Source organism: Giraffa tippelskirchi, chromosome 3, assembly GCF_054371585.1.
Source record: "Giraffa tippelskirchi isolate mGirTip1 chromosome 3, T2T-mGirTip1v1.2.pri, whole genome shotgun sequence".
In the NCBI taxonomy this organism is placed as follows: domain Eukaryota; kingdom Metazoa; phylum Chordata; class Mammalia; order Artiodactyla; family Giraffidae; genus Giraffa; species Giraffa tippelskirchi.
Window position 1 is genome coordinate 22,204,279 of NC_137277.1, and position 27,401 is coordinate 22,231,679.

General features: G+C 49.9%; 1 protein-coding gene and 1 non-coding gene across 21 annotated transcripts; both read left to right on the forward strand.

Annotated features, from left to right (window-relative positions):
• The first annotated feature begins 4,090 nt into the window (after nt 1-4,090).
• On the forward strand, nt 4,091-27,401 carry MED24 (mediator complex subunit 24). Of its 20 annotated transcripts, none has more exons than XM_081582151.1 (27): nt 4,091-4,143; nt 4,452-4,770; nt 4,858-4,940; nt 12,708-12,746; nt 13,098-13,171; nt 13,537-13,769; nt 13,913-13,969; nt 15,395-15,506; nt 15,659-15,809; nt 16,114-16,227; nt 16,694-16,741; nt 17,348-17,430; nt 17,738-17,824; nt 18,259-18,370; nt 18,845-18,987; nt 19,520-19,557; nt 20,000-20,082; nt 20,422-20,604; nt 20,727-20,822; nt 21,132-21,307; nt 23,838-24,102; nt 24,358-24,539; nt 24,701-24,791; nt 25,111-25,210; nt 26,175-26,255; nt 26,526-26,674; nt 26,837-27,401. In XM_081582151.1, the coding sequence occupies exons 2-27, from the start codon at nt 4,641-4,643 to the stop codon at nt 26,951-26,953; spliced, it is 3,027 nt and encodes a 1,008-aa protein (XP_081438277.1). In that variant the 5' UTR covers nt 4,091-4,143; nt 4,452-4,640; the 3' UTR covers nt 26,954-27,401. The 20 variants fall into 20 exon arrangements, with proteins under 20 accessions (XP_081438277.1, XP_081438275.1, XP_081438278.1 ...); XM_081582149.1 differs by having other exon boundaries at nt 20,422-20,600; nt 20,723-20,822; XM_081582152.1 differs by having other exon boundaries at nt 4,582-4,770.
• Nucleotides 19,817-19,920, forward strand: LOC145544061 (small nucleolar RNA SNORD124). The gene has a single exon (XR_014081285.1). It is a non-coding gene; the product is annotated as a small nucleolar RNA SNORD124 (small nucleolar RNA).

A 27,401-nucleotide genomic window follows, 5' to 3' on the forward strand; every position in this document is an offset into this window, starting at 1 on the left:
AGGCAGCTGTGGAGTCCAAGAGGACAAGAGTGGCTCTCAGAGCCAGAAGGGAGGAGCAGCAGCCTGTCCAGGGTTCAGGATCACGGCATTCTCTTCTCCTTGCTGGAGGGTGGGGAGAGAGAAGGCATCCTTCAGGTGTTAGAGAGGAAACCACTCTGAGGTTCAGAGTGGTTCAGATTCAGAGTGGTTCAGTGGCTCAAAGGTTCAGATTCTGCCTTTCACTGTCCTGGCTGGCCTCTTTCTGGACCTCTCCTGGGGGCAGTGGGAAGATAGAGGCGGAACTGGGGGGGATCCAGGAGCTGTCCCTGAGGGGGGACCACCTTGTAGTCTTCTCCATCCTCCCCTTCCCCAGATAGACAGAGAGTGGGGAGCTGAATGTGGGGACGGGTGAGGGGAGGGAACTGGTTTGGAGCCAGCTGTGTACAGAGTGTGGAGTGTGTGGGAACGACTTGCTTTCTTTCCCATCCACCTGCTGCCAATTAACTCCCCATAGTGGGGGGACCCAGGCAAGCTTCCAAAGGAAAATGTTCTTCCCTATAGAGAGAAGGGATGATGACACCCTTTGTGCCTTGCGTGCTTACCAAGTATTTCAGAGTTTCTCAGTTTAGACTTGCCACTTTTCCCTACACTTCTTTCCAGCCTAGATGAGGAATGTTCCCATTTCCTTGGATACCCAAACCCCGATTCCTCACAGCAGTTTACCGCAAGTCCCCACTCCGACCTAGTTCCTTTTCAGCTACTCCTTCAGTGTTGTCATGTCACTCTGCCTGGCTGGCTTTTGTTTGTTTGTTTGTTTTTTAATTCATTTTTAATTTGAGGGCACTGGGTCTTAGTTTCAGCACATGGGATCTTTACTTGCAGCGTGTGGGATCTTTAGCTGGGGCATGCAAACTCTTGGTTGTGGCAGGTGGGATCTAGTTTCCTGATTAGGGGTCAAACCCAGGCTCCCTGCATTGGGAGGACAGAGTCTTAGTCACTGGACCACCAGGGAAGTTCTACCTGGCTGGCTGGCTTTTACCTGCCCCTCTTCTCCAGCCAATCCCCTTCCCCAGCCAGACCAGCCGGCAAAATGAAGAGCTTGGACCTTGGGGCTAAGAGGGTGGAAGTGAGAGCTCAGCTTGTATCAGTGCTGAGAGAGAAGAAACAGACAGCCCAGGAAAGTGGAGTAAGTAAGAGGGATATTTGAGAGGGGCTGTGTGTGGGGAGGGTTTCCTTCTACTCCCAAAGAGGATGTTGGCATCTCTTCTCTCACCCACCGGAGGATTATCATGGAATCCTGGTCTTGTCGAGGGCAAGTCAGAGAGCCTGCAGGGCCCTAGAAGCTATTCTGGTATGGAAGAAAGAGGTGGGGTATGGAAAGGCAGTCTCTGAAACTGACACACTCAAGAGGACAAAGTAGAAAAACTGGAAATAGCCCTTACCCAGAACTAAGAGAATCCTTTTAGTAAATTCTTTGGCAGTCCAGTGGTTAGGACTCCACGTTTTCACTGCTGAGGGCCCAGGTTCAATCCCTGGTCAAGGAATTAAGATCTCGAAAGCTGTGCAGCACAGCCAAAATGAAAAAAAAAAAAAAAAATAAGAGTGTCCTTTTAAACCATTAGAAGTCCAGTCCTTGGGGAAACCCTGCCAAACCATGAGAAAGAGCTGCTGGTGAGAGGTGGGGGACAGGGAAGGCAGATGGTCTCATGACAAAAGCCACCTCTGCCACTGTAAAGTGGGGGAGGAGGCACCCCTCCCCAGAGGTCTGCCAGCTTCCTGCCAGAAGGGGATGGTCTGAGTTCAGAATGCCACTCTCCTCAGGGCCCAAACATTCTCCACTCTCATGTGGACCAAGTCAGAAGCAGTCACAAGGTTGACAGCTTTTCTCTGAGAGGACAGTTTGGGCTCTGTGGGATGGGAGTGGAGCGGCAGGATGCATGGATGTGTAAAGGTGGGAAGCCCTAAGCTGCAGTGACAGCAAAGGAATAAGAGGATGGAGGCCGGCGAAGGTAGAGTTGGGGGCCTGGGAGAAGCAAGGAAGCCAGGTACGTGAGAGACTGCTGAGAAACAAGGTCTGTGGCCGGCTTCAATGTGTGTGGCTGAGGGGAGTTTGGAGGTCAAGTGTGAGAAGTCTGGGTTCTCCCTCCTTCCTGCTTTGGAAGCTTTGGCTACACATATTTGGCAGCTGTTTTGTATAAACATTATTCCCCAGTGGTGTCGCTTGGGCAGGCACTAAAGGGAGCAGAATGGAGGGGGTTGTGGGTGGGTTATGGGGAAGGAGGAAGCTGAAGGCAGTCATGACCTTAGAGGGATGTGATCTGGGTCTCCTCCAGCTGCACTCTCCTCTTCAGAACAGGAGTTCTGGTCTCCCTGTTTAGACTATGCTCCAGACACCCAGGATCTTGTCATTCTCTGCCCGAGAGCTGCAGGTTTGCTTGCAGAGCCTGAGGGGACTGCTCTTCCAGATTCATCCCTCTGAGAACTGAGTCTAACACTTAAAAGGGTGACCAAAGAATGGTGATTGGGAAATATGGATGGAGCTTGGATTCATGGGTGAGGATCTGAGGCTCCTTGTGGTATGGGATGGAGGGCTGAAAATAGGGCTGGCAGGACACTGGCTTGTTCTGGTTGTAAATGTAGTTCTGGTTGTAAATGTTAGTGGTGATCTGTCCACAGGGCAGGACAGGGATGAGGGCTGTGTGTAGCGAGGCTCAGCTGTTGGAGTCAGAGGTGGGTAGCATTTACTTTTGGCTTCTCACTGGGGAAGGGGGGTTGGAGAAAGGCTAATAATCCAAACACTGGACATAATTATCTATAATGTGGTTCCGTAGGTTAAAGCAAGACATCATGTTTTAAAAGTAATTAATTTATATTTGCCTGTGCTGGATCTTGGTTTCTGAACATAGGGATTCTCTAGTTCAGGTGTGTGTGTGGGGCTACTCTCTAGTTGTAGTGTGTGGGCTTCTCACTTCAATGGCTTCTCTTGTGGCAGAGCGTGGGCTCTAGGGCCTGCGGGCTTCAGTGGTTGTGGCTCTTGGTCTCTAGAGCCTGGGCTCAGCATTTGTGACCCATGGGCTTAGTTGCTCCTCGGCAGGTGGAATCTTCCCGGATCAGGGCTAGAACGTGTCCTCTACATTGGCAGGCAGATTCTTAACCACTGGACCACCAGGGAAGTCTAATCATACTGCTTTTAATAAACATTAAAAAAAAAAAAGAATTTTAGTTTTAGATTTATAGGAAAAAAATTGAAGCTAGAGAGGATTCCTATATACCCCACTTTCAATACCTACCCCTTTCACCTCTTACTTAGTATGGTAGATGTTACAATTAATGACTGACATTGATACATTATTATTATTAACTGATATTGATACATTATTACTAACTGAAGTCCGTGCTTTGTTCAGATTGTTTCGTTTTCATCTAAGGTTCTTCTGTTTCAGGATCACAACCAGGATAGCAAGTTACATTTAGTTATCATATCTCCTTAGGCCCTCTTGATTGTGAGAGGTTCTTAGACTTTTCTTACCTTCGATCTCCTAAACCTCAGTTTCCTCCTTACTTCTCCCTTAGTCAAGCAGTTGGCTGGGCCAGGAGATTCTGAGAGAACTGTCAGATTTTAGGGTGAAGGGGTGGGTGAGATGCGTTCAACTGACAGAGACTCAGTGTCGCTTTGGAATATAGTTGTGGAAAGGAGAAGAACTCCGGGAACTCCGGGGGTTTCGGAGGGAAAAAAAAGCCAGGAAAGATAAAACCTATGGCTGAACGTATGTATGCCTCACCCCTGTTGTGCCTACTAACTAGCGGGCAATAAAAGGGTGTCAGAATTTGATTTAAATGCTCGGTCGACAATGACGTCACTGGAAGAAACTCGATTGCTGTGGGCCTTTTGAGAGCCTTTCCCCCTAAGCCTCCTGAGTCTCCGAGATCCTCAGCTCCTACTCGTCTTTCCCTCAAGGAGAGAAACAATGCGGGCTGACTAGCTTCTCGTAGCTTCCGCGCTAGCCGAGTCCAAGAAACTGCAATTCCCAGAAGACATCGTGGTGTGACCGATGACTCACTGCATTCCTATTGGTTCATGTTTGTTACTGTCAGCCAATAGAAAGCTAGCGCTTTTATAAGTGCCAAAATGGCGACACCTAGGCTCTAGAACTAGATTGTCCGGTAGGCTTAAATTTGGGGAGGTGATGGATGGAAAGGAAATAGGGAATTATAATTTCAGGGTTGGGGAGGGTGGAGAAAATGGGGGTAGAAATCTGGATTTGGGGTACTAGAGGTTGAGGGACGTAGCCAGAGCTAAGGGCATATTTAGGCAACCGGAACTGGCTTAACCCCTTACTGCCCATTTATTTTTTGTATTAAGCCCCTTTGACACCCTCTTCTTACTGCTCTTGTTTAAAGAAGAATGGTTCAGGAGGGAATAACCTAATAGGATCTCTGTTTTGCCCCTTTCCCCTTTTTTCCCTTTCTAGTTCTACTTCCCTTGAATCTTCCTGCATCTACTCCATTCCATCTAAGTCTGCGCTCCACTCCCCCGCCCCCACCCCCACCCCCATCCCCTCGCCCGGTTCTTTTCCTCCGAATCCCTTTCCCTTTCTCTAGCTTGATTTCTCCAACCTCAAGGCTGACCGCTACCGGGCCGGTCTCCTCAGAGTGAAATCATGAAGGTGGTGAACCTGAAGCAAGCCATTTTGCAAGCTTGGAAGGAGCGATGGAGTGACTACCAGTGGGCAGTCAACATGAAGAAATTCTTTCCCAAAGGAGCCACCTGGGACATTCTCAACCTAGCAGGTCTTAAGTGAAGTACAAAGGAAGGATGGGAGGGCTAAACCCAGAAATGTTGTAACACTGAGTCTTCCTTTGTTATTCTTCTTGCAGAAGCACTACTGGAGCAGGCCATGATTGGACCTTCCCCCAATCCTCTCATCCTGTCTTACCTGAAGTATGCCATTAGTTCCCAGGTAAACTCTTCTACCTATTCCAGACAGGATTTGAAGGTGAAAGGCTTGGAATACAGTTGTCAGCTCAAATTTTCTAGGTGAATTTGTTTGAACACATCATTTCTCTGAGCCTCAATTTTCTTGTGAAAATAATAATACTCCATTGGTTATGATGAATATTATATTAATTTACTCTATCAATAAATATTCACATATACCCTGGGGATTTAGCTGCGAACAAGGTCTAATCCCAGCGCACAGGAATTTAGTGAGTAATATAGGCATGTGAATAAGCAGTCAATCACAGGATGGGATTATGATATAGGACAGAGTACTATGGGAGTACATGGGAGGGATACCTAATCCCAGCTTGAGCAACCAGGGAGGAAGTGATGTTTAAACCAAGACTTGAATGTTGAGTGGGAATTAGCCAAGGAGATTGATGAGAGTGTACAAAGCAGAGAGAAAAGAATATACAACGGTTGGGAGACAAACATCACATGATATTTAGGAATTGAAAATAACGTGATATGACTAGAGTAGGGTAGGGCTTCCCTGGTGGCTCAGTGGTAAATAATCTGCCTGCCAAAGCAAGAGACACGGGTTCGATCCCTGGGTCAGGAAGATCCTCTGGAGAAGGAAATGGCAACCCACTCCCAACATTGTTGCCTGGGAAATCCCATGGACAGAGGAGCCTGGTGGGCTACAGTCTATGGGGTCCCAAAAGAGTTGGAACACCACTTAACAACTAAACAACAATAACAATGGCTAGAGTAGCAGTTTTGGCCTTAGGACATTTTATAATCTTAAAAATTGAGACTCCTGCAGAGCTTTTGTTTATATGTATTATATCTATTCATACTTACCACTTTAGAAATTAAAACAAAAAATTAAAAAAATACTTATGTATTTAAAAGTAACAAAAAGTAAACCCATTGTATATTAATATACATAACGTTTTAATGAAAAAGTAACCATATTTTCCAAAACAAAAATGAGTGAGAAAAGTGGCATTGTTTTACATGTTTGCAAATCTCTTTAATTCTGGTTTAATAGATTACAGCTGAATTCTCATAGCTGCTTCTGCATTTAGTTGTTGCAATAGACTGTTTCAGCTGAAGAAAATCTGGCCTTGCACATCAGATATTTAGCTTGAAAAAGGAAGAATATTTTAATAAGCCTTTCAGATAAATGTGGATATTCTGAAGGATTTATTAAAATATTCTTCCCTTTTAATTAACCTTGAGTTTTAGTAACTGTGTATACCTATGTCACTAACATCCAAAATAAGATAGACCATTTCCATTCTCCCAGAAAATTTCCTTGTGCCCTTTCTAGTCCATCTTCCTGTAACCAATAAATGTTTTCTATTCAGTTCAGTTCGGTCACTCAGTCGTGTCGGACTCTTTGTGACCCCATGGACTGCAGCATGCCAGGCCTCCCTGTCCATCACCAACTCCCCGAGTTTACTCAAACTCATGTCCATTGAGTTGGTGATGCCATCCAACCATCTCATCCTCTGTCGTCCCCTTCTTCTCCCACCTTCAATCTTTCCCAGCATCAGGGTCTTTTCAAATGAGTCAACTCTTTGCATCAGGTGGCCAAAGTATTGGAGTTTCAGCTTCAGCATCTTTTTCTATACCTATAGATTAATATTGCCTGTATTTGGATTTCATAGAAATGAACTCATATCTAGTATTAACTCTTACTGCTCTGTCTTCTTTTAACATAAATGTTGAGCTTTATGTTGTTGTATATGTCAGTAGTTCATCCTTTTTTAAATTTGCTGAGTAGTATTCCTCAGTTGGCATATAGTTCTTATGCTTCCTTTTTCCTCTTGGCATCAAGTCTCATTTTCATGTTAGCACATATTCATCTACTTTGTTTTTTTTTTTTTTGGCTGCGCTAGGTCTTTGTTGTGGCGCACTGACTTTCTCTAGTTTTGGCTCTCAGGCTTCTCTGATTGCAGAGCACAGGCTCTCGAGCACCGTGACTCAGTAGTTGCAGGCTCTCTAGTTGTGGTTCGCAGGCTTCATTGCCCCTTGGCATGTGGGATCTTACTTCCCCAGCCAGAGATCAAACCTGTGTCTCTTGCATTGGAGGGCAGACTCTTGATCACTGGACCACCAGGGAAGTCCCTACCTTGTTCTTTTTAACTGCTGCCTACTGTTACATATATACTTAATTAAGGTTGTTTTAAATTTTTTAGCATTATAATCAGTGTTTCATTGAATGTCTTATACTTAACCTGTCTGCATATCTGGCACTGTTTCCCTAGAATAGATACACAGAAATGGAGTTGCTGGTTTGAAGAGTGCACATGTGTTAAATTATAATAGATCCTGCAAATTGCCCTCAAAAGATGATTCTATCAGTTTACACCTGCTCCCTAGTGCTTGAGAGTATTTCTCCACACCTTTTCCAGTGCTGAATCTTTTAATATTTTTTTTCCCAGAGAGACAAATAATTGCAACATATTATAAGATGTATTTCCACGATTGTGATGATGAGTGTATTTTTTCATATGCTTATTGGCTCTCTGTATATATTCTGTGAATTACTTATGAATTTTGTTTGCCCATTTTTCTACCATTAGTTTGTTTTTTTTTATTTTTTAAGTAACAATTTTATGTGTGTGTGTACGTAGGTGGTAAGTCGCTTTAGTTGTATTTGACTCCTTACAACCCCATGGACTGTAGCCCAGCAGGCTCCTCGGTCCACGGGATTTCATGGGCAAGAATACCAGAGTGGGTTGCCATTTCCTTCTCCAGGGAACCTTCCTGACCCAGGGTTTGAACCTGCATCTCCTGCTTGGCTGGCAAATTCTTCACCACTGAGAAACCTGGGAAACCCATAAATCACATACCATACATTTTATGCATTTAAAGTGTACAGTTCACTGGTGTTTAGTATATTTAGAATTGTGCAACCATTACCACAATCAACTCAAACCATTTTCATTACCCCAGGAAGAATTCTTACGTACTGATTTTTGTGTATTTTAATATGTTGTATCTTGTGATTGTGATCTGTTATTTATGTTTTAAATTTTATATCAGTTTTTAAACTTGTTTTCTTTATTTAGCATGTAAAATTTTGTTTATATTTTTTGCGGGGAGTGCAGTGCCACGTGGCTTGCAGGATCTTAGTTCCCCAAACAGGAGTTGAACCCAGGCCCTTGGCAGTGAAAGTGCAGAGTTCTAACCACTGGACCACCAGGGAGTTCCCTAGAATTTTAAAAATGTGTTTGTTTTCAGATTTAATTGCCTTTTTGCCTCTATATGACTTTTGTCTTTCATAAGGGCTTCCCTACTCCAAGGATCAAAATATAATCTTTAATTTCTGCCAACACTTCACTTTGTTTAACCCATTTAGAATTTATTCTGGTATGAGGAAGAGATCCAAATTTATTTATTTTTCTGAATAGATAAACAATTAGCTTAACTGCCTTAATTGAATAAGCCATTCTTTTTTATATCTTAGATTCTCTGATAGATGAGAGTCTATCTCTTGACATTCTAGTATATTTCATTAACATATTTGTCTTTTCTTGGACCGTTGCTTTACTATTTTAATTACTATACCTTTGAAGCATTTTTGATGCTTGTTAAGCAAGTGTTCCCTTAGTTGTTTTATTTTTCAAAAATTTCTTGGCTGTTTTCAGGCATTTTTCTTTTCCAGTCAGATTTTAGAATCAACTTAAATTCTTAAAAAAGCCTATTGCATTTTGATTGGAGTTTCCTCAACTTTGTGGATTTGGGGAATTCGTAGGTTAATTTTGGAGAGATCACTCCGGTTGTAGTTTGAAGAATGAGTTGGAGGGAGATAAGACAGAAGGCAGCGAGACAGTTTAGTGTGGCTTTTTTTTTTTTTTTCCCTGTAAAGGACCAGATAGTAAATACTTTCAGCTTAGCTGGCCGTATGGTCTCTGTTACCACTGTTCTATCATTATTGCTCAGAAACACATACTGGTGACATATAAATAAATGGATGAGGCTGTGCCCTGACATAACTTTATTTACCAAAAACAGGTGATGAACCAGATTTACCTTGCAAACTGTCATTTTCCAGCCCCTGATTTCTGCTGTTGAAGTGATTTAGGTAAAAGATGATACTGGCTTAAATTTGAGAAGTGGCAGCAGAAAAAAAAAAAAAGATGAATTCAGGAACAATTTAGGAAGTGGTACTGAGAGGGTTTGGTGATTAATTGGATGAAGGGTGTGCAGGAGAGGAAGAAGTCAAGGCTAGTGTCTCCGTTTCTGATTCAGATATCAGTTGGCTGATGGGATCTCAGGAAGACAGTGGGAGAAGAGCAGGACCGTTGTCAGGGTTTGGTTGCAGGTAAGGGTGGAGATGCCTTATTTGACTCTGGCCTCATTTCATGGAAGGTGCCTGTGTGGGTTGTCCAAGAGTAGACACTCAGTATGCAGTTGAACATCAATGTCAGAGACGCAGAAGGAGAGGTCAATGCTGGAGCAGCAGTTTAGGAGTTGTCAGCCGCAGGTGATAATTGAAGCTATGGGCGTGGATGAGATTTACCCAGAGAGAGCATGCAGAGGGAGCAAAGAAGTGACCCAAGCCATATTTCTAAGGAACCAGTCACATTTCAGGAACATACATAGGAAAATAATTCCTCATAGGAATCTGTAAAGAAGGGACCAGTGAGGAAAGAAGGAAAGCAAGAAGGTGTGATATTAAGAAAAGCCCAGGGGGACTTCCCTGGTGGTCCGGTGGTTAAGACTCTGAGCTGCCATTCCAGGGGGCGCAGGTTCGATCCCTAGTTGGGGAATTGAGATCCCACATGCTGTGCAGTGTGGCCAAGAAAATATAAAAAAAAGAAAAAAAGAAAACCCCAGGGAGGGGAAGACTGAAGGATGAGGAGGTATTTCCTGGTGTGAGATGCTGCTGAGAGGTCAGTGAGATCAGAACTGAGAAATATCTATGGGGTTTGACAACAAGTTTGTTGATGAGCTTAATGAGAGATTCACACAGTGGTGGTAAGGACAGAAGTGATTGGAGTGGGTCACATTGAGAACGGAAGCTAGGGAGGTAGAGGGTGGAGAACCCTTATGACTGAAGAGAGCGTGGTGGTTAATTGGAAGTATAGGGTCTGCGGGAGGTTCTTGTAAAAATAGAAGAAGAATCTTGAGATATGTAAACTGATGGGAAAGGCAAGAGACAGTGGAAGCTGAAGTACCAGTGAGCGAGAAATAAATATATTTGAAAGACCTCCCTGACTTACAAAGTGCAGTGCAAAATTAGTAATTTATTCTCCCCTCAGAGTCAAGAGGCTCTTTGGTCCAGTGCTATCTATGCATGTAGAGGGCACTTAGGAGCAGTTGAGGGCGTTGAATATGAAGAAGAGAGAGGGGATTAGAGAGCAGCTGCAGGGTCCCTCTGGGCTGGCCAGGTGTGCTCTGGGCCTTGTAGACGGGCTCCAGCCTTGGGGGCTGGTGGTAGGTTAGAGCTTCTGTGTTGGTAGATATATTAGGACTGGGATAGGTTATAAGTCCTGCTGTGAAAAACAGTTCACCATGTGGAAAGTATTTTTAGGTCTCTGAAGTAGCAAGGCTCTCTTGATACTGTTAGCAGAAATTTACCGAACAGAATCCTCAATTTGGAGACCATAAATTCACAGTAACTGATGGCATCCCTTAAACATACAGATTTGGGGGTTTCCTCTTATAGTTTGGGGTCGGTTTCCAGTGGGAATGTCCAGCTCCCCCGTCAGGTTGGTATCCAGCAAGGTTCAGTTCACTGCCAAGCTCTTGCTATGGGGACATCAGTTATAAATAAACAAACATTCGCCTGGAACGTTACAGTCATCCTGCCCAGGCAGGCTCCCAACTTTCTGGCCACTGTCAGACACCAGCTATGGCTTCACAGCATGACCTGCTGAGAGTGGCACTAAACACTAATTTGTGTATTTAAGTCCTCTGTGTGTTTTGCTTCTCTTTATCCAAGAATACTGGTTAAAAAATGTCTGAACGGAGAGCAGCCTATTCACGTGATGGAGAAATTATACATGGAAGGCATTGCCAAGCATGTAAAATTCACCATACTGAGTCACTGAGGGTGATTTAGCTTTCTTTTAAATCTTTGGAAATTTCTTTTCCCCTATGAGAAAGGTGATTAGCCTGATGGTTTCTAGCATTGTATTCTGCTTTTTATTTTGATATATTTTGCCATTGATTTTGAGTGTAGAGTTGGAGCTATTTTCTGTAGTCTTATTCATATTTGATCAGCATGCTATAATTATTTTTTTAAAAAATACGACAACTTAAAAGCTCTCAGTAAAGTTTGGTTTCATTCAGGACAGATTATTTCTTTTGAACTACATCTGCAATCTTATAATGGTGATAAGTAAGTTTTGCTAATAGAAAATTGTATTAAGGTAAAAGTTTTTTTTAGAATGCTAGTTACTAGAATTCATCAATCGAAAGCAATAAAAACTTCCTGAGGACCTACTATGTGATACTCCTTGGGCTAAGTTCTGAGGAAACATTTAAATTTAACACTGTTTCTGTTCTCAAGGAGCTCATTGTTCAGGTGGCATTTTGCAAAATACGCCTTGCAGTTATGTTAAATGAGATTCCTTAGTCAAATAAGTTGGAAAAGTATTGCTTGTCTCACCCCCAGTGATCTTAGAGATTTTCACTGTGTACAAGTTACATTAATGGGTAAGAGGAGTCGTACAGTAAAGAATGCTCTTTACTGAAAGAACCCTTTACTTTAAAGATAGCTCTTTGTATATGTTTATTTCAGAGTTTCTCAAATTCATATCACACAGAAGCTCTGTGTATGTGTGTGCATGTATAAAATTTCTTAACATCTTGAGGACCCTTTGGAGCAATGTCTCCCAATAGAACTTTCTACAGTGATAAAAATATTCTACCAAGTGCAGCCAAATAAATAAATAAAAATACTAAAAAAATGTTTTATATATACACTGTCCAGTACAGTAGCCACTAGCCCCATGTGGTTGATGAGCACCTGAAATGAGGCTAGTATGACTCAGGAACTGAACTTGTAAGGTTATTTAAGTAATTTAAACTTAAACAGCCATGTGTGTCTGGCTGGTGGCTTCCCTATTGGACAGTGCAGTTTTGGAAGCTACTTTGGGAAATACTGCTCTGCGGGTGTGTTTTTACTTATTCATTCTGTAGACTTTGTAGAATGAAGACACGTAGATTGTCTTCAAGGAGCTTCTAGTTTGGTGGGGCAGCAGGTATCCACGGTGTCATGACGGGTCTAAGGGGATTGCTTAGAGCACTGAAGGGAGGATTTCAGCTTTGGGTGGTGTCCCAAAGGCATCCTAGAGAATGAGTGTGTATAATGAAATTCACTACCAATTTCAAAGTGTAAATGCTACCTGTTCATTGCGGAAACAGTTTGTATGTCTCCAGTTCTTGTCCAAATAAAATCACTCTTGGTAGGAGTTGTAGCAGTATAATGACCTCACATGTTTCCATTCTTCTGCCCACCAGCAATCAAACCTTGTACTGTGTGGTGAACAGTGAGTGGCAGGTGGGCATGAAACATGGCCCCCTTGAATCCCCCAAATGATCTTCTCAGTGCATTTATGCTGGTGCTGTCAGTCATAGTGAGTTTGACAGAAGCAGGGATGGGCATAATGCCTGGTGTTACTGCCTGTCTTTGGGGCTTGTGGAAGGCCTCTTGAAGGGGTTGAGATTTTCAGATAGCTGCAGCAACTTTAAGTGTCAATGTTTGTTCCTCTCGATTGCACACACCAGTTGTCTGAACTTTATCTTTCTTCTTTCCCTCCAGATGGTGTCCTACTCCTCCGTTCTCACAGCTATCAGCAAGGTACGACCACAGCCATTCACAGCCTGGGTGGGTGGCAGGGGACAGAGATATGCTGGTGACATACAGGGCCCCACCTCCTTGACTGCTCTGATCATGTGACCTCTGGGGCTGGACCATGAGCACAGCATACCTCTGGCTGGCGTGGCCACCTTCCATTAAAGAGTTGGGGATCATGCAAGTCGGGGCTGGCAATTAGGAGCCAATTTCCAACACTGAAAGGATGCCGAGTTTGAATCTTGGGGTTGGAGGAAAGATGAGCAGGGCTCCTGAAGGTGCCAGCTGCCTCACGTGGGAGACGGGGAGTTGGGGTGACCGGGATGCTCCATCGCATCGCTTCTGTTCTCTCCACAGTTCGATGACTTTTCCCGGGACCTGTGTGTCCAGGCTTTGCTGGATATCATGGACATGTTTTGTGACCGACTGAGGTAATGGCAGGAGCGAGGGGCTTGCAACCTTCCAGCATTATCTGAGTGTAAAGGAGAAGCTCCTGGCACGCAGGCTCAAACCATCTCTATGGGTTCCCACACTTCTCCCTCTCTTGCTCTTCTGCACCCACCCATCCCCATCTTTTTCTACTTATTCTCTTAGGGCTAAAACGCCTCTGCTCTATTTCGAGTAGCTCATTTGAAATCTTATCCAGTGGAAGCCGACAGGGCAGTCTTCCCCAGGACTTTGCTAGCTTCCCAAGTCTCTTGCCCAGTAAGGGAGGGCCAGGCTCTCTGGGGAACATGGGTGTGGGTCGGATTTCAGCCTTTGGAGCGGAGACAGATTTTGCATCCTTTCCTGGTAGCTGTCACGGCAAAGCGGAGGAGTGCATCGGGCTGTGCCGGGCCCTGCTCAGCGCCCTCCACTGGCTGCTGCGCTGTACTGCAGCCTCTGCAGAGCGGCTCCGGGAGGGGCTGGAGGCCGGCACCCCAGCGGCCGGAGAGAAGCAGCTTGCTATGTGCCTGCAACGCCTGGAGAAGACTCTCAGCAGCACCAAGAACCGGGCCCTGCTCCACATCGCCAAACTGGAGGAGGCCTGTATGTCCCCTGGTTACTTGAGCCCCACCCACCACTGCTCCCATAGCTGGGTCTTTAATTGAGAGGGGAGAGGCAGGATGCCATCCCACTTTTTTCCAGGAGGATCTGAAATCATCCCACTTCCTTTTTTTTCTCCCCATAAGCATTGCATACATCCCAGGGACTTGGGCAGGGTGGCACCCGAGCCAATCAACCAACAGGTATTTACTGAGCATTATTGTATGCCCAGCACTGTGCCAGGTGCTGGGGGTGGGGGGTGGGGGGCTACCAAAGGAGCATGTGGCAGGGTCCCTGCCCTCAACAAGCGTACCTGCTAGTGGGGAGCAAGGCTAGTATCTAGTATACATGGAAAAAATGAGCGGACAAGACAAGCACACCATCCATCCTTGTGTTTGTCGTCATGTTACTCATCCTCTGAAAGCAAATGATGTTTGTGTTTGAGTGTTGCCTAAAACATCCCTTTAAATGAGGTACCAGTCTGCTGTCGGGCCTGTTGTGCCATTTGCCTCTCAACTCAAGTGCCGATATTAAATCCTGGAACCCTCCAGAGCCCGGGGATCTGACAGATCACCTGGTGGGAGGGAAGATGGGTATCGCTGGACATGGGGCCCAGAGACCACAGTCTTGCTGATGAGGCTTGGGATCACGGAAGGAACTCTTGTTCTTTGTAATGAGAGTGCTGGAATGGGTTACACCCGGATAGAACTTTAGGACCTGGTTGAAGAACTGGTTCTAGGATCTGTGTGTTTATCACTTCTGAAAATACGGTTTATTGCCTGTGAGAAGTCCAGAAAGATGATGCTCTGTGGACGGTTTCTTATCTATCTTGAGCACTTGATGAATGTTTATTGGCTGAAAAAGGAATGAATTTTTGACTTAATTTTACTGGCTCTCAGGTCTTATCTTTTTCTTCTCCCCCCCCCCCCATGCTACATGGAGGTTAATGGGCTAGTAGGTGCCATTATTCATCATTTGACCCTCTGGAAGTGTTAACTAGGATAAATGACTTACAATTAAGTGCTAAACTATACAGTGTAGACCATGAGTTCAGGCATTTAGGAGTAGGAGATCAGTGGGTTGGACCAGTTGGGTAAGTTGTTAAAGAAGCTGGGGCTTGAAGAGTGACTTAAAGGACTGTGAGAGTGTGAGAGGCAGAGGTGAGTGGAGGGGCTTTTCAGAAGGGCCCAGCGAAAGCAAAGGCCCAGATAGGGAGCGGCTGAACACAGAGGTTGTTTAGGAATCCAGCTTGACTGGGGTGGAGAGCAGTAGCCACTTGTAAGGCTGGCCCACTCTTGAAATGACTTGAAGCCACCTTCTTGTTCCAGCCACTGGACTGCAAGCCCACTGGGCCTCTCTGTTACTGCCTGTGTTCTGTTGTGCCTAGTCTCTGAAGTCAGCTGTGGGCGACCCCTAGAAGTCGGGCCTCTGGGAATCGTTTCTAGTGGTTTCATCATTAGTGCTCACCCCCCCTTCTAGAAACAGTGCATGCTGCCCTCAGGTCCCCAGCCTCCATGCCATCCTTAGGGGAAGCCTCCCCATGTGGTTCTGCAAGCCCTGGGGTTTGGGGCCAGTCTCTCCTTCTCCTTAGGTTCCCATCTTCCTCCGCATTTCCTTCTCTCTGCCAGCCTCCTGGACGGCCATCGAGCATTGTCTCTTGAAGCTTGGAGAGATCCTGGCCAATCTCAGCAACCCCCAGCTCCGGAGCCAGGCTGAGCAGTGTGGCACACTCATTAGGAGGTACCGGTGCTGGGGTGACCCTGGGGAAGGGAGGGAGGGAAGGCTGCGGGGGTGGGGGAGTAGACGTGGCCCCTGGCCCCCACCCCTCTGCTCTCACCGCCTCGCCAACTCTGCCTCGTTCCCTGCACCCTATCCCCTGTCTGTCCCCTCAGCATCCCCACCATGCTGTCCGTGCACTCTGAGCAGCTGCACAAGACTGGCTTCCCCACAGTCCACGCGGTGGTCCTGCTCGAGGGCACCATGAACCTGACTGGCGAGACGCAGCCCCTGGTGGAGCAGCTGATGATGGTGAAACGCATGCAGGTGGGAGGCCAGGGGGGCTTCTCTGTCCCCACAGCAGGCCGGCCATGCAGGGCAAGAGGGAGGATTCTTCTGGTCTTTCCTGGGAGATACAGGGTTTCTCCTGCTTGGTGGTGGATCATGGATCTCAGTCCCGGTGGTTCTGTCAGGTGGAATGGCTCTGCCATCTCACCTGCCGTCCCTGGTTCTTGCTCAGGAGTCAGGGAGGTGTCTATGCTTCCAAGCTCTGACCTGCCGGATCCCCAAGGGTCAGGAGACTAGAGTGGGATGGGTACCCTCTTCTTCCTCACCCCTGGTCTTCCCACAGCATATCCCCACCCCGCTCTTCGTTCTGGAGATCTGGAAAGCCTGCTTCGTGGGGCTCATCGAGTCTCCTGAGGGCACAGGGGAGCTCAAGTGGACAGCTTTCACCTTCCTCAAGGTACCTGGGCTATGGGAGCCACAGAGAGCCACTGTTGGGACGGTTCTCAGGAGGGGCAGCAACCCCCTGGACTGTCACCCCATGTTCTCCCCTCCAGCTTCAAGCCGAGCTTACCAAGTCCCCCGTTATCCAAAAGCCCCAAGGCTCTTCTGCCCGCTTGGCAGGCCTCTTCCGTGTCTTGGCACACAGGTGCCTTGAGAGCAGTCCTCAGCCAGGTTGGTGCGGGGCAGCTCTGGGAGCCCACTCTCACAAAGGGCACTTCCTCATTGAGCCATGGAAGTGAGGCTCCTGGGCTCTGAGGCTGAGTGCCGACATGTCTGATCTGGCTCTTAGAATGCTGTCACTCCCAGGGCAGGAGCGGCCCTGTCTCCACCCAGAGCAGGGGGACTGAGGGAGTGTGCCTTTCGTTCTGGGTGAGAGAGAGAGGAGATTGAGCTTCCTGTTTCTCTCCCGCCTCACCCTCCAGATTCCACAGGTTTTGGTGAAGTTGAAGAAATACTCCCATGGGGACAAGGTGAGTTAAAGAAATGAGATGGAGGGACTTCCCTGGTTGTCCAGCAGCTAAACTTCCACACTTTCAATGCAGGGGGCCCAGGTTCAGTCCCCGGTCAGGGAACTAGATCCCATGTGCTGTAACTAAGAGTTTGCATGCACGACTAAAGATCCTATGTGCTGTGTCTAAGACCCGGTGCAGTCAAATAAGAAAAAAAAAGAAAGAAATGGAGAGTGGGCATGGGAGCAGGTGAATCCTTGGTTCTGCTCTGGAGAAAAGGGCCAGGGAAGGGTCGCATGGCCTGAGCTGGGCAGCAGTGCATTCTTGTGAGGGGGTGGGCTGGAGGCGGGGCTGTCCCTGAGCTTCTGTGCATCCAGGCACAGAAGGCAGCCAGGCCGCTCTGGAGGCAAGGGTGCCCGAGATGCCCAGGGCTGGAGTCCCAGGGCCAGAGTGCAGGACAGTGACACCCCATACTATTCCCGTTCGGTCACTGGAAGCCAGTGGTGGGCACAGCCGACTTGTTGGCTACTGTATCCAGCAGTGTGTCCTTGTGAGCCTACAGTGCAGGCCATGGGTGGAGCGGAGGACCTGGAAGCCAGATGGCAATTTCTGGCTTTACTCTGGCAGGACTTTACTGAGGATGTCAATACAGCTTTCGAGTTCCTGCTGAAGCTCACACCATTGCTGGACAAAGCCGACCAGCGCTGCAAGTACGTGGCCCCCTGCTCACCTGGCTTTACTGGAAGGAGTTCTGGCTCTGCCCCTGCCCGTTGTGCCCGTCAGTGCCAGGGGACTGTATGCTTGTTCGCTCCCCTTGGCAGGGGCAGGAGGTAGCCACTCCATGGTTGCCGAATGCCCGAGCCCCTCTGCCTTCCCTCAGGAGCTCACAGTGTTCTTCATTCTAAACAAAGGAGGATGTTGGGCAGGGCCTCATTTCCCACTGCCACCACCGAGTAATCCCTGCAACATGCCCCAGGGATGTTGTAGCCCATCCCCCATCATCTTTTTCCCTCACAGCTGTGACTGTACAAATTTCCTACTCCAAGAATGTAGCAAGCAGGGGCTTCTGTCTGAGGCCAGTATGAACAACCTCATGGCCAAGCGGTAAGTGGGAGCTCCCTGGGCTGGCCCAAGGGCCCCTTGACCACCTGCCTCATGTCCAGCCTGGGCCGCTGGGTGCCTTTTCTCTCCTGTCTAGAGTTTGAGTGTGGGTGACCGGAACCATGCCAAGGGTTGCCAGGGACAAGAGACACTGATTTCTGCAGACCAGGGGTTTGCATAGTTGGGGTTTTAACTCTCACCCTCCTTTGTGATCAAAGTAGAAATCCTAAAACTTCCTTCAGAACTTTCAAAATGAAAGAAATGACTAGTGGCAGTTTGAAGCAATTATGATACTAGATCCAGTTTCATCGAGCCCAGTGGTTCCTATGTGCTTCCCCCTCTTTCCGTACCTCTGCTTCTGGACTGGACTAAAGTATGTGTCAGGAATTCATCTATGTTACTCTTACCTTCTCTGGACCAACTGGTCCTGGCTACAGCAAAGCAGATCGGGAGCATGCCCCTCAGCTGAAGTCAGATGAAAATGCCAACATCCAGCCCAACCCCGGGCTGATCCTCCGTGCGGAGCCGACAGTCACCAACATCCTGAAAGTGAGCTTGCCCTTCCCTGGCCACCAGGGTCAGCCCTTCCCTCTTTCCAGGTTCCCTCTACTGCCAGATGAGTAAACAGGCCCCAGACCTCTCTCTCTTCTGTTTTCTTTGGAAGCTGAGAAAGGGGGAAGGTGAGGGAAGTACCCTGGAAATGAGTGTGTGTTGAGCATTGCCAGTCAGCGTGGCACTGTGGTGGGTGCTTTGCTTGCTTATGTGGAAACAGTGCCGAGTCTCCCAGCAGAGAGAGCCCAGTCTGGCTCACACTGACCACATTGCCCTCACCCCAGTCTAGTTGAGAAGGGTAGATCCAAGAGCAGAGGATTCAAGGAACAGATTTCCAGCTTGGAGTCAGTTGTAGAGTAAACTGCAGGTCGTGGTCTCCCATTGAATGGAGACAGGCAGAGAGAAACTGTGGCTAGGCTGTATCTGGGAAGTTCAGTGTTCTGCAGGACCGGTGTCCTTTCTCGTCCCCAGACGATGGATGCAGACCACTCCAAGTCCCCGGAAGGGCTGCTGGGTGTCCTGGGCCACATGCTGTCCGGGAAGAGCCTGGACTTGCTGCTGGCTGCCGCTGCTGCCACTGGGAAGCTGAAGTCTTTCGCCCGGAAATTCATCAAGTAAGGAAGGTCGAGCCTCTGACCAGGGTCTGGGAGACATGTCCGAAGGAGGAGAGGGCAGAAGAAGGGCAAGGCACTGGAGGTTCTGTCTCCCCAGAGATGCCAGGGCAGAGCATCCTAGCCGGAGATTGGGGAAGGGCTGGTTTTCTGAAGTGAAGAGTGTTTTGCTTTTCAGCCAAAGCTGGTGCGGAGGAGGTGTTTGGTGAGGCGTTGAGGTGTTGAACAGTGGATGGGGAGAGATTGCTTTCATACCCACTTATTAATAAGGGGCTCTCACATTCTGTTGACCTTTTGGATTGACCTGGAATTTGATGTATAGAATATGTCTCCATTCAGCGAGCAGTTCTCTAGGGCTTGGAATCTTTTAAAAATAGAAAGAGTTCTTGTCTGTGTAGCAGTGGTGTTCCTTTTAAGTTGAACCCACAATTCAGATTCTAGTGATGGCCTCTGAGTGGGCGGAGCCCCTGACCCCAGCCACTGCTCAGCCCTCACTCACCCTGGTTGATGCCACCTGTCTCCATTCCTTCCACAGTTTGAACGAATTCACAACACACCGCAGTGAAGAGAGCAGTAAGTCAGCTCTGCACACCACAGACCTGGGGGCGCTGAAGGAGGGGTGCGGGGGGAGAGAACAGGGGAGGAAGAGGATGCCTTTGCTCATCCTGGGGAGGCTGTGTGCTCCCCTGGGGATGACTGACTGGAGCTTTTGGGGAGCCTCAAAAGAGGGTCATGCTGGGAAAAGCATTCTTCCCAGACCACCGTCTGTCTCTCTCCATCAGCATAATGATTTGGTCAGGTGTTGCGGGGGGAAGGAGGGTTTAGGAGTTTTTGGTTCCAAGGAAGGGATGATGTTCCAGTTGAAACTCAAGAAAAGGATTCTGAGCCTCAGAGCTTTGAAGGAGCCACTCGTTCCCTGACCTTCCTTGAGATAGTTCCTGAGCCCCTGGCGACCCAGCCAAGGCCTTTGGGCCCCTGCCTGAGGCTGCGGGGTCAGCCTTCTCATCCTTCACAGCCAAGGCGGCCTCGGTTCGAGCCTTGCTCTTTGACATCTCCTTCCTCATGCTGTGCCACGTGGCCCAGACCTATGGCTCAGAGGTGAGTGAGGGGAAGCAGTCAGGATTGGGGCACCAAGTGGATACAAAGGAGACATAAACAACCAATAACTTTTTCCCACCTCACCTCTGCCCCCCGTCTGTGTCCCAGGCCAGTTAGTTCTCCTGGCTGTAGAAAATCAGGTGCCAGCGCCCAGAGTTGAGTAAGATGCCCCCTTGTCGGGTCCTGAGTCCTTCAGTGCCACACGCACCACCAGGTGGCAGCAGAGCCCGTCTTTCTCCCTTAGACCAGTTAGTCCCCAGTTCTTCAGGCTGGGAAGGGGGAACCACTGGGCAGGACACAAGGTACAGGGTGCTGCGTCCCCCTCCCCTCCTTTCTCAGGTGATCCTGTCTGAGTCGAACACAGGAGGAGAGGTGTTCTTCTTTGAGACCTGGATGCAGACATGCATGCCCGAGGAGGGCAAAATCCTGAACCCCGATCACCCTTGCTTCCGGCCCGACTCCACCAAAGTGGAGTCCCTGGTGGCTCTGCTCAACAACTCCTCAGAGATAAAGCTGGTGTCAGTGGCTGGGCGCCTGCTCCCGGGGTGGTGGTGGGGCAGGCTTGGACCCTCTCCCTCAGCCCACCGCATGCGCCCCCACTCCTGTGGTGATGTTTTCTCCCACCCCCACCCCCGTGTAGGCAGATGAAGTGGCACGAAGCCTGTCTCAACATTTCTGCGGCCATCCTGGAAATCCTCAATGCCTGGGAGAATGGGGTGCTAGCCTTCGAGTCCATCCAGGTAGCCCCCCTTTTCAGCAGCTTTCCCTCTCCCTAAGGCACAGCCAGTCTTTAATAGTTTGCTATATTTCATTAAAAAAAAACAGACCCTTCCGCCAGGAGCCTGTGTGTGGGTATTAGTCTCCCCTGTAGTCATAGTCTTAGCTACCCACTCTCACCAGGCGACTTTAGGGAAATCAAACTTGTGGTGAAAAGAGGTGTGGACATGGCCCTGGACCCCACTGCTCTGCTGAGTTGCTCACGGAGGCCGGGGCAAGTGATGGCCAGGGAGGGGGCGAGAGGCCCCAGTCACTCTTTTTCCCTCCCCCAGAAAATCACGGATAATATCAAGGGGAAGGTATGCAGTCTGGCAGTGTGCGCTGTGGCTTGGCTCGTGGCCCATGTGCGGATGCTGGGACTGGACGAGCGTGAGAAGTCACTGCAGATGATCCGCCAGCTGGCAGGGCCGCTGTACAGCGAGAACACCCTGCAGTTCTACAATGAGAGGTCAGTGACCCGTCCCCTCCCTTCTTGAACTCTGCAGGTCTGTCGTGAGAAGTCAGCCTCTCCAGTAACCACTCTTCCTCCTCTTCTCTCCCCCTCTTTTTAAAAATCACTTATTTATTTATTTAGGCTACACTAAATAAATTGGGTCTTCATTGCTGTGCACAGGCTTTCTCTAGTGGCGGCGAGCAGGCGCCACCCTCTAGCTGTGGTGTGTGGGCTTCTCACTGTGGTAGCTTCTCTTGTGCCACACACGGGCTTAGTCGCTCACGACATGTGGAATCTTCCCACACTAGGGATTGAACCCGTGTCCCCTGCACTGGCAGGTGGATTCTTAACCACTGCACCATCAGGGAAGTTCCCCTCTTCTCATACCTCCCCAAACATGCCGCTCGCCTGCTCACTCACGTTCTCAATCACATCTTCACTCACTGACTCAGCAACGCTTGTGTATGTCTTCATGCCGGGTGTGTTTATAATCCAGCATCTGCTGTGTGTGTGCCGAGCTCCAGACCCCAAACGGCCAGGATTCCTGCCCTCAGAGGGCTTGAGTCACGGGGGACTCGCTGGTGGGAACAGTGCGTATCTTAGCTCTGTCCCTCTCTAGGAACTGTGGAGCCCCTTTGTAGTGTTTACAGGCTGTGGACCTGTCCACCCCCTCCCTACCCTGCCCCCACCCCCATCTTTTGTGACTTTTTCTTCCCTGGACTTTTCAGAGACTTGGAAGACCTCCCTAGCAACTTCAGCTATGTTGAGTTAAGGGGGTGTGAGTTTGTTTACCCACCCAATAAACTTTTTTAAAACATCGTGGTAAAAAAATACACAATCTAAAATTTACCACCTTAACCATGTTTAAGATAACAGTTCATTTTTATTTTTTTCTGATTGTGCTGAGCCTTTGTTGCTGCACATGGGCCTTTCTCTAGTTGTGGTGAGCTGGGACTACTCTTCATTGCAGTACGTGGGCTTCTCATCGTGGTGGCCTCTCTTGTTGTGGAATGCGGGCTATATAGGGTGCTTGGGCTCAGCAGTTGTGACTCTCAGGCCCTAGAGTCTGTAGGCTTCAGTAGTTGTAGCGCACAGGCTTTGTTGCTCTGAGACATGCGGGATCTTCCCAGCCCAAGGATTGGACCTGTGTCCCCTACACTGGCGGGTGGATTCTCCACTGTACCACCAGGTCCTGCGGTACGGTTCAGTAGTGTGTTAAGTATATTCACATTGTTGTGAAACATCTCTAGAATGTTTTCATCTTGTAACTCTGAACCTGCACCCATTAAACAACACCCTTCTTGTCCTTACCCCAGCCCCTGGACCCATTAAACAACATCCCTTCTTTTCCTTCCCCAAGCCCCTGGCAAGCACCATCCTAGCTTCTGTTTCTGTGAATTTGACTACTTTAGATCCCCCATATAAGTGAAATCATATCATGTTTATTTTTTGGTGGTGGGCATATCTCACTTTGTGTGATGTTCCTCAAAGTTCAACCACATCATCACATGTGTCAGGACTTTCTTGCTTTTTTGAGGCTGGATGATATTCCATTGTATGTATATGTTACATTTTGCTTATCCATTCCTCAGCTGATGGACACGTGGGTTTCTTCCACTTCTTGGCTGTTGTGACTAGTGCTGCTATGAACGTGGGCATGCACCAAACCTTAAGTTGTGAGTGATGACCCACAGGTAGCCTTCAGAATGTCTTTTAAGGGAAAAAATGGAAACACTGAGCTGACATGAAATCGGGAGGGTCTTCTTCCCCTGCCTCCTTCTCTGTTCCTCCCCTCCTTCCTCATCCCCCTCCCACAAATCAGGGAGTGTTTTCTCTGATATAATCCATTCTGAGCACCCTGACTGCTGTCTGGGAAATCTGTGGCTCCATCCTGCAGATGGGAAAAGTGGCTATGAAAGTCATGGTGACTTTCCCGAGCCACGCAGTGTTCCTGAACGGTTAGCTCTCAGGCCCAGGCCTGCATTCACCGTCAGAGACTCCTGTCATGAGGAAATTCCTGGATGTACTTATATTTGCCCAGCTACCAAGGGCCGGGAAGAGTCTTGTGGGGCAGCCCTTGGGCCCCTGTCCTGGAAGTAACAGTTTACTTTGGGAGGAAGCCAAGGCCGGGTGGGGAACCCCCCCAAGCACTCAGCCTAGAGGGAAGTGATTGTATTTATCAATATTGACGCCAGAGGATTGGCAGGCCTGGGCCTGGAGGGTGGGGGAAGTTGGAGGGAGAGACTGAGAGAGAGAAAAAAAAAGTATGAATATATTGCTGAAATGACCTGAGAGGCAAGTGCCCCACTGACCCCCCCCCATAGGCTCGGTGCTGGCGCAGGACTGGTAGGGTCATGTCTCCTTGGGGTTTGCAACTTCCTCTTGTCCCTTCCCTCCCTCAGCACAGAATGGGGCTGATTCCCTGGTTCCTGGTTCCTTGACCCTAATCCTGAGAGGAGTGGGGCCTGGATGTTTCCGCCCCGACTCCCACCCCGGCTGTGGAATCTGCACCATTGGTCCTCCCTTTCTGCCCCCCCCCCCCCAGGGTGGTGATCATGAGCTCCATCCTGGAGCACATGTGTGCAGATGTGCTGCAGCAGACTGCCACACAGATTAAGTTCCCGTCCACGGGCATGGACACCATGCCCTACTGGAACCTGCTGCCCCCCAAGCGGCCCATCAAGGAGGTGCTGACAGACATATTTGCTAAGGTGCTGGAGAAGGGATGGGTGGACAGCCGCTCCATCCACATCTTTGACACCCTGCTGCACATGGGTGGTGTCTACTGGTTCTGCAACAACCTGATTAAGGTACGGGGGTGCTAGGGGTGGGCTATGGGAGCAGGCATCCTCAGACTGCCAGAGACAGGCCTGGCGGGACTGAGCTAGGTCTGCTTGTCTGGCTTCCCAACCCCCAGCCTGGCGAATCCCAGCCCGAGAAGGTTCCTTGGGCTCCGGAGGCCGGTCCTCACCTGGGGTGCTCCTGGGCTCTAAGGGGAGCTGCGGGACGTCATCGCCCCGTGTTGAGGATCCTCAGCTCCTGGGTCCCCCTCCCCCGCCCCCCAGGAGCTGTTGAAGGAGACGCGGAAGGAGTACACGCTGCGGGCGGTGGAGCTGCTCTACTCCATCTTCTGTCTGGACATGCAGCAGGTGACCCTGGTCCTGCTGGGCCACATCCTGCCAGGCCTGCTCACTGACTCCTCCAAGTGGCACAGCCTCATGGACCCCCCGGGCACCGCTCTCGCCAAGTAGGATTCCGGAGCCTCCAGTCCCCCAGCCCAGTGTTGGGTGCCCTGCCTGGGCCCCACCCTGGAAGCTGGACTGCAGGGAAGCCCTGTCGGTTGGGCCTGGTCAGCGGGCACAGAAGCCCCCTTTGATCCTCCCCCCTTCTCCTGGACCCCTTTGCCAGGCTGGCCGTCTGGTGTGCCCTGAGCTCCTACTCCTCCCACAAGGGGCAGGCATCCTCCCGCCAAAAGAAGAGACACCGGGAAGACATCGAGGTAGGAGGGCACCCCTTCCCCGTCCCTTGCCCGCAGACGTGTGCTGAGCCTTTCTTTTAAGAGGCGCCTTCCTGGGCACAGGCAGCCCGGCATGGCCCCTGCCCCTGGGCCACTGTGTCGGGTGACTGTGTGAGAGGGTCTCTCCCTGAGGTTGTGGGAGGGGTGGGGAGAGGGAAGGTGCCCCCCAGGAGATGCTGCCCCCCGGGAGATGCTGCCTGCGGCCTGTGGGGACTTGACTCCCAGCTGAGTTCCAGCCCCCTCCCTCATCCTAGGAGATGTAGGGGTGCCGGGGTGGTGACATGACTCCCCTGTCCCCCAGGATTACATCAGCCTCTTCCCCTTGGACGACATGCAGCCCTCGAAGCTGATGCGCCTGCTGAGCTCCAATGAGGAAGATGCAAATATCCTTTCGAGTCCCAGTGAGTGTGTGGACAGGGCCAGGCGGCCGCTTCCCCTCTGTTCTGGCCCCAGCATCCCTCTGACTGGCCCGAGGGGGCGTGGTAGGCGTTTGCCCCACTCTGTCCCCTACAGCTGCTCGGCGGCGGCCGCTTCCCCTCTGTTCTGGCCCCAGCATCCCTCTGACTGGCCCGAGGGGGCGTGGTAGGCGTTTGCCCCACTCTGTCCCCTACAGCTGCTCGGCGGCGGTTTCCTGCCCTGGAGACGCTGGAGGTTGCTGTGATCCCTCCCTCAGGGTTGGAGCTCTCCTACCCAGGTCCCAGCCCAGCCCAGGGTACAGAGCTGACCCCTCCCCACCCCTCAGCCCAGTGAGTTCACTGCCTCAGGCACAGACTGTGCCCTTGACTCACAGCCCTGACCTTCCTTCCCTTGAAATGGGCCCTGAGGCCTGGAGCAGGCCTGGGCTGGGACTGGACTGCTCCCCACTCTTCCTGTCAGGAGAACAGCCCTCCCCCTCCTGCTTCCCTAGATGTCGTCACGCCTCCTTGCCAAGGGGTCTCCTGTGGCATTTAGTTTTTCCTGTTTCCAGAGGTTTCTCCTGAGCCTGGGGGTTTCTCTGGGGCCTTCAGGGATTAGGGGACTAGTGTGCTTGAGGAGAGGAAAGATGAAGGGTCTGCCACCTGCAGACCCCTTGGCTAATTACTTAGCAAATCTTAGTCTCTGCTTCTTTGTCTGTGAAATGGAGCTATGAGGATTTAGCGGTTTCACCTGTGTACAGCCTGCAGATTGGTGCCTGGTGGTGCTGACCTAATGTTAGTTCTTCTCTCTAACCTGCTTGTGGGGGTGTCTGTATTCAGGGCCCATGTGACTGGACCCAAGGACTTTATCCGGGTGGACCCTCCACTCCTGAGGGTGAGAGCTTCCCCTGGGACAGTGGTTTTATTACAAGAGGCCGTTTCCTCTACGCTCCCTCATTTGTCCCCACAGCCGACCGGTCCATGAGCAGCTCCCTGTCAGCCTCCCAGCTCCACACAGTCAACATGAGAGATCCGCTGAACCGAGTCCTGGGTACGCCCTCCCACCCCGGCTCCCGAACCTCGTCTCCTCTGCCTCGTTCCCTTCCTCACCTCTGGCCCATCTCCCCTGACCGCCAGCTCTCCTGTCTCCCCCAGGCCCCCATCTAGTCCTTCTCTGGCTCACCCTCAGCTTTTAAGTACTTTTTCTTTTTACATCCCCATTTTGGGGACACCCTTAGCACTTCTCTTTTCTCCCAGAATCTGACCTCTTCCCAAACCCTTCTCATGGAATTCTTCTCCTTCCCCCATCTTTTCCACACAGCCAACCTGTTCCTGCTCATTTCCTCCATCCTGGGCTCTCGGACCGCCGGCCCCCACACGCAGTTCGTGCAGTGGTTCATGGAGGAGTGCGTGGACTGCCTGGAGCAGGGCAGCCGAGGCAGCATCCTGCAGTTCATGCCCTTTACCACTGTGAGTGTGCCCCTGCCCCTGGGCCCCGGCTGGACCCCCTCTAGCTCAGAGCGGGTCAGCAAGACTCAGGAGAGCTCAGGGTCCAGTGGCCAGTAGGGAGGGGCTTCTTCCCCCAGACATCGCGCCCAACACCACCCCGCTTAGCAGCTATCTGTCTGCCAGGTATCGGAACTGGTGAAGGTGTCGGCCATGTCCAGCCCCAAGGTGGTTCTGGCCATCACGGACCTCAGCCTGCCCCTGGGCCGCCAGGTGGCCGCCAAAGCCATCGCTGCCCTCTGAGGGGCTTGGAGTGGCCACAGTTCCAGCCAGGAGGGTTCCTGGTGGGAGGGTTCCAGCCTCATGCAGAATGTGCAGAACGATGAGCCATCATTGCTCACATCCACATGATGTAACCTCCCCTGGTTGGTTTCCAGATCTTTCCCCCTGCTCCTGACTTCTGACCTCTAAGACAGCTCCCAGTTTCTTTCATAATTTCCTCTCCCCACTGCCAGTACCTTATGTGCGTGAGCAGCCTGGTTCCTTAACTCAGGGCAGGCTTACTTCAACACCCCCCTTCTCACCCCCACCCGCCTGCTTGTCCCCCTTCCAAGAGTGGATTTACCTCCAAGGAACTTCATAGGTGTGGGGGGTGTGTGTGTGTATATATATGTGTATAAATATATTTTTTACATGAGGTGTGTTCACCTCCTCTCAGTTGTAAATAAAGACCTCATGGATCCCTTTATAA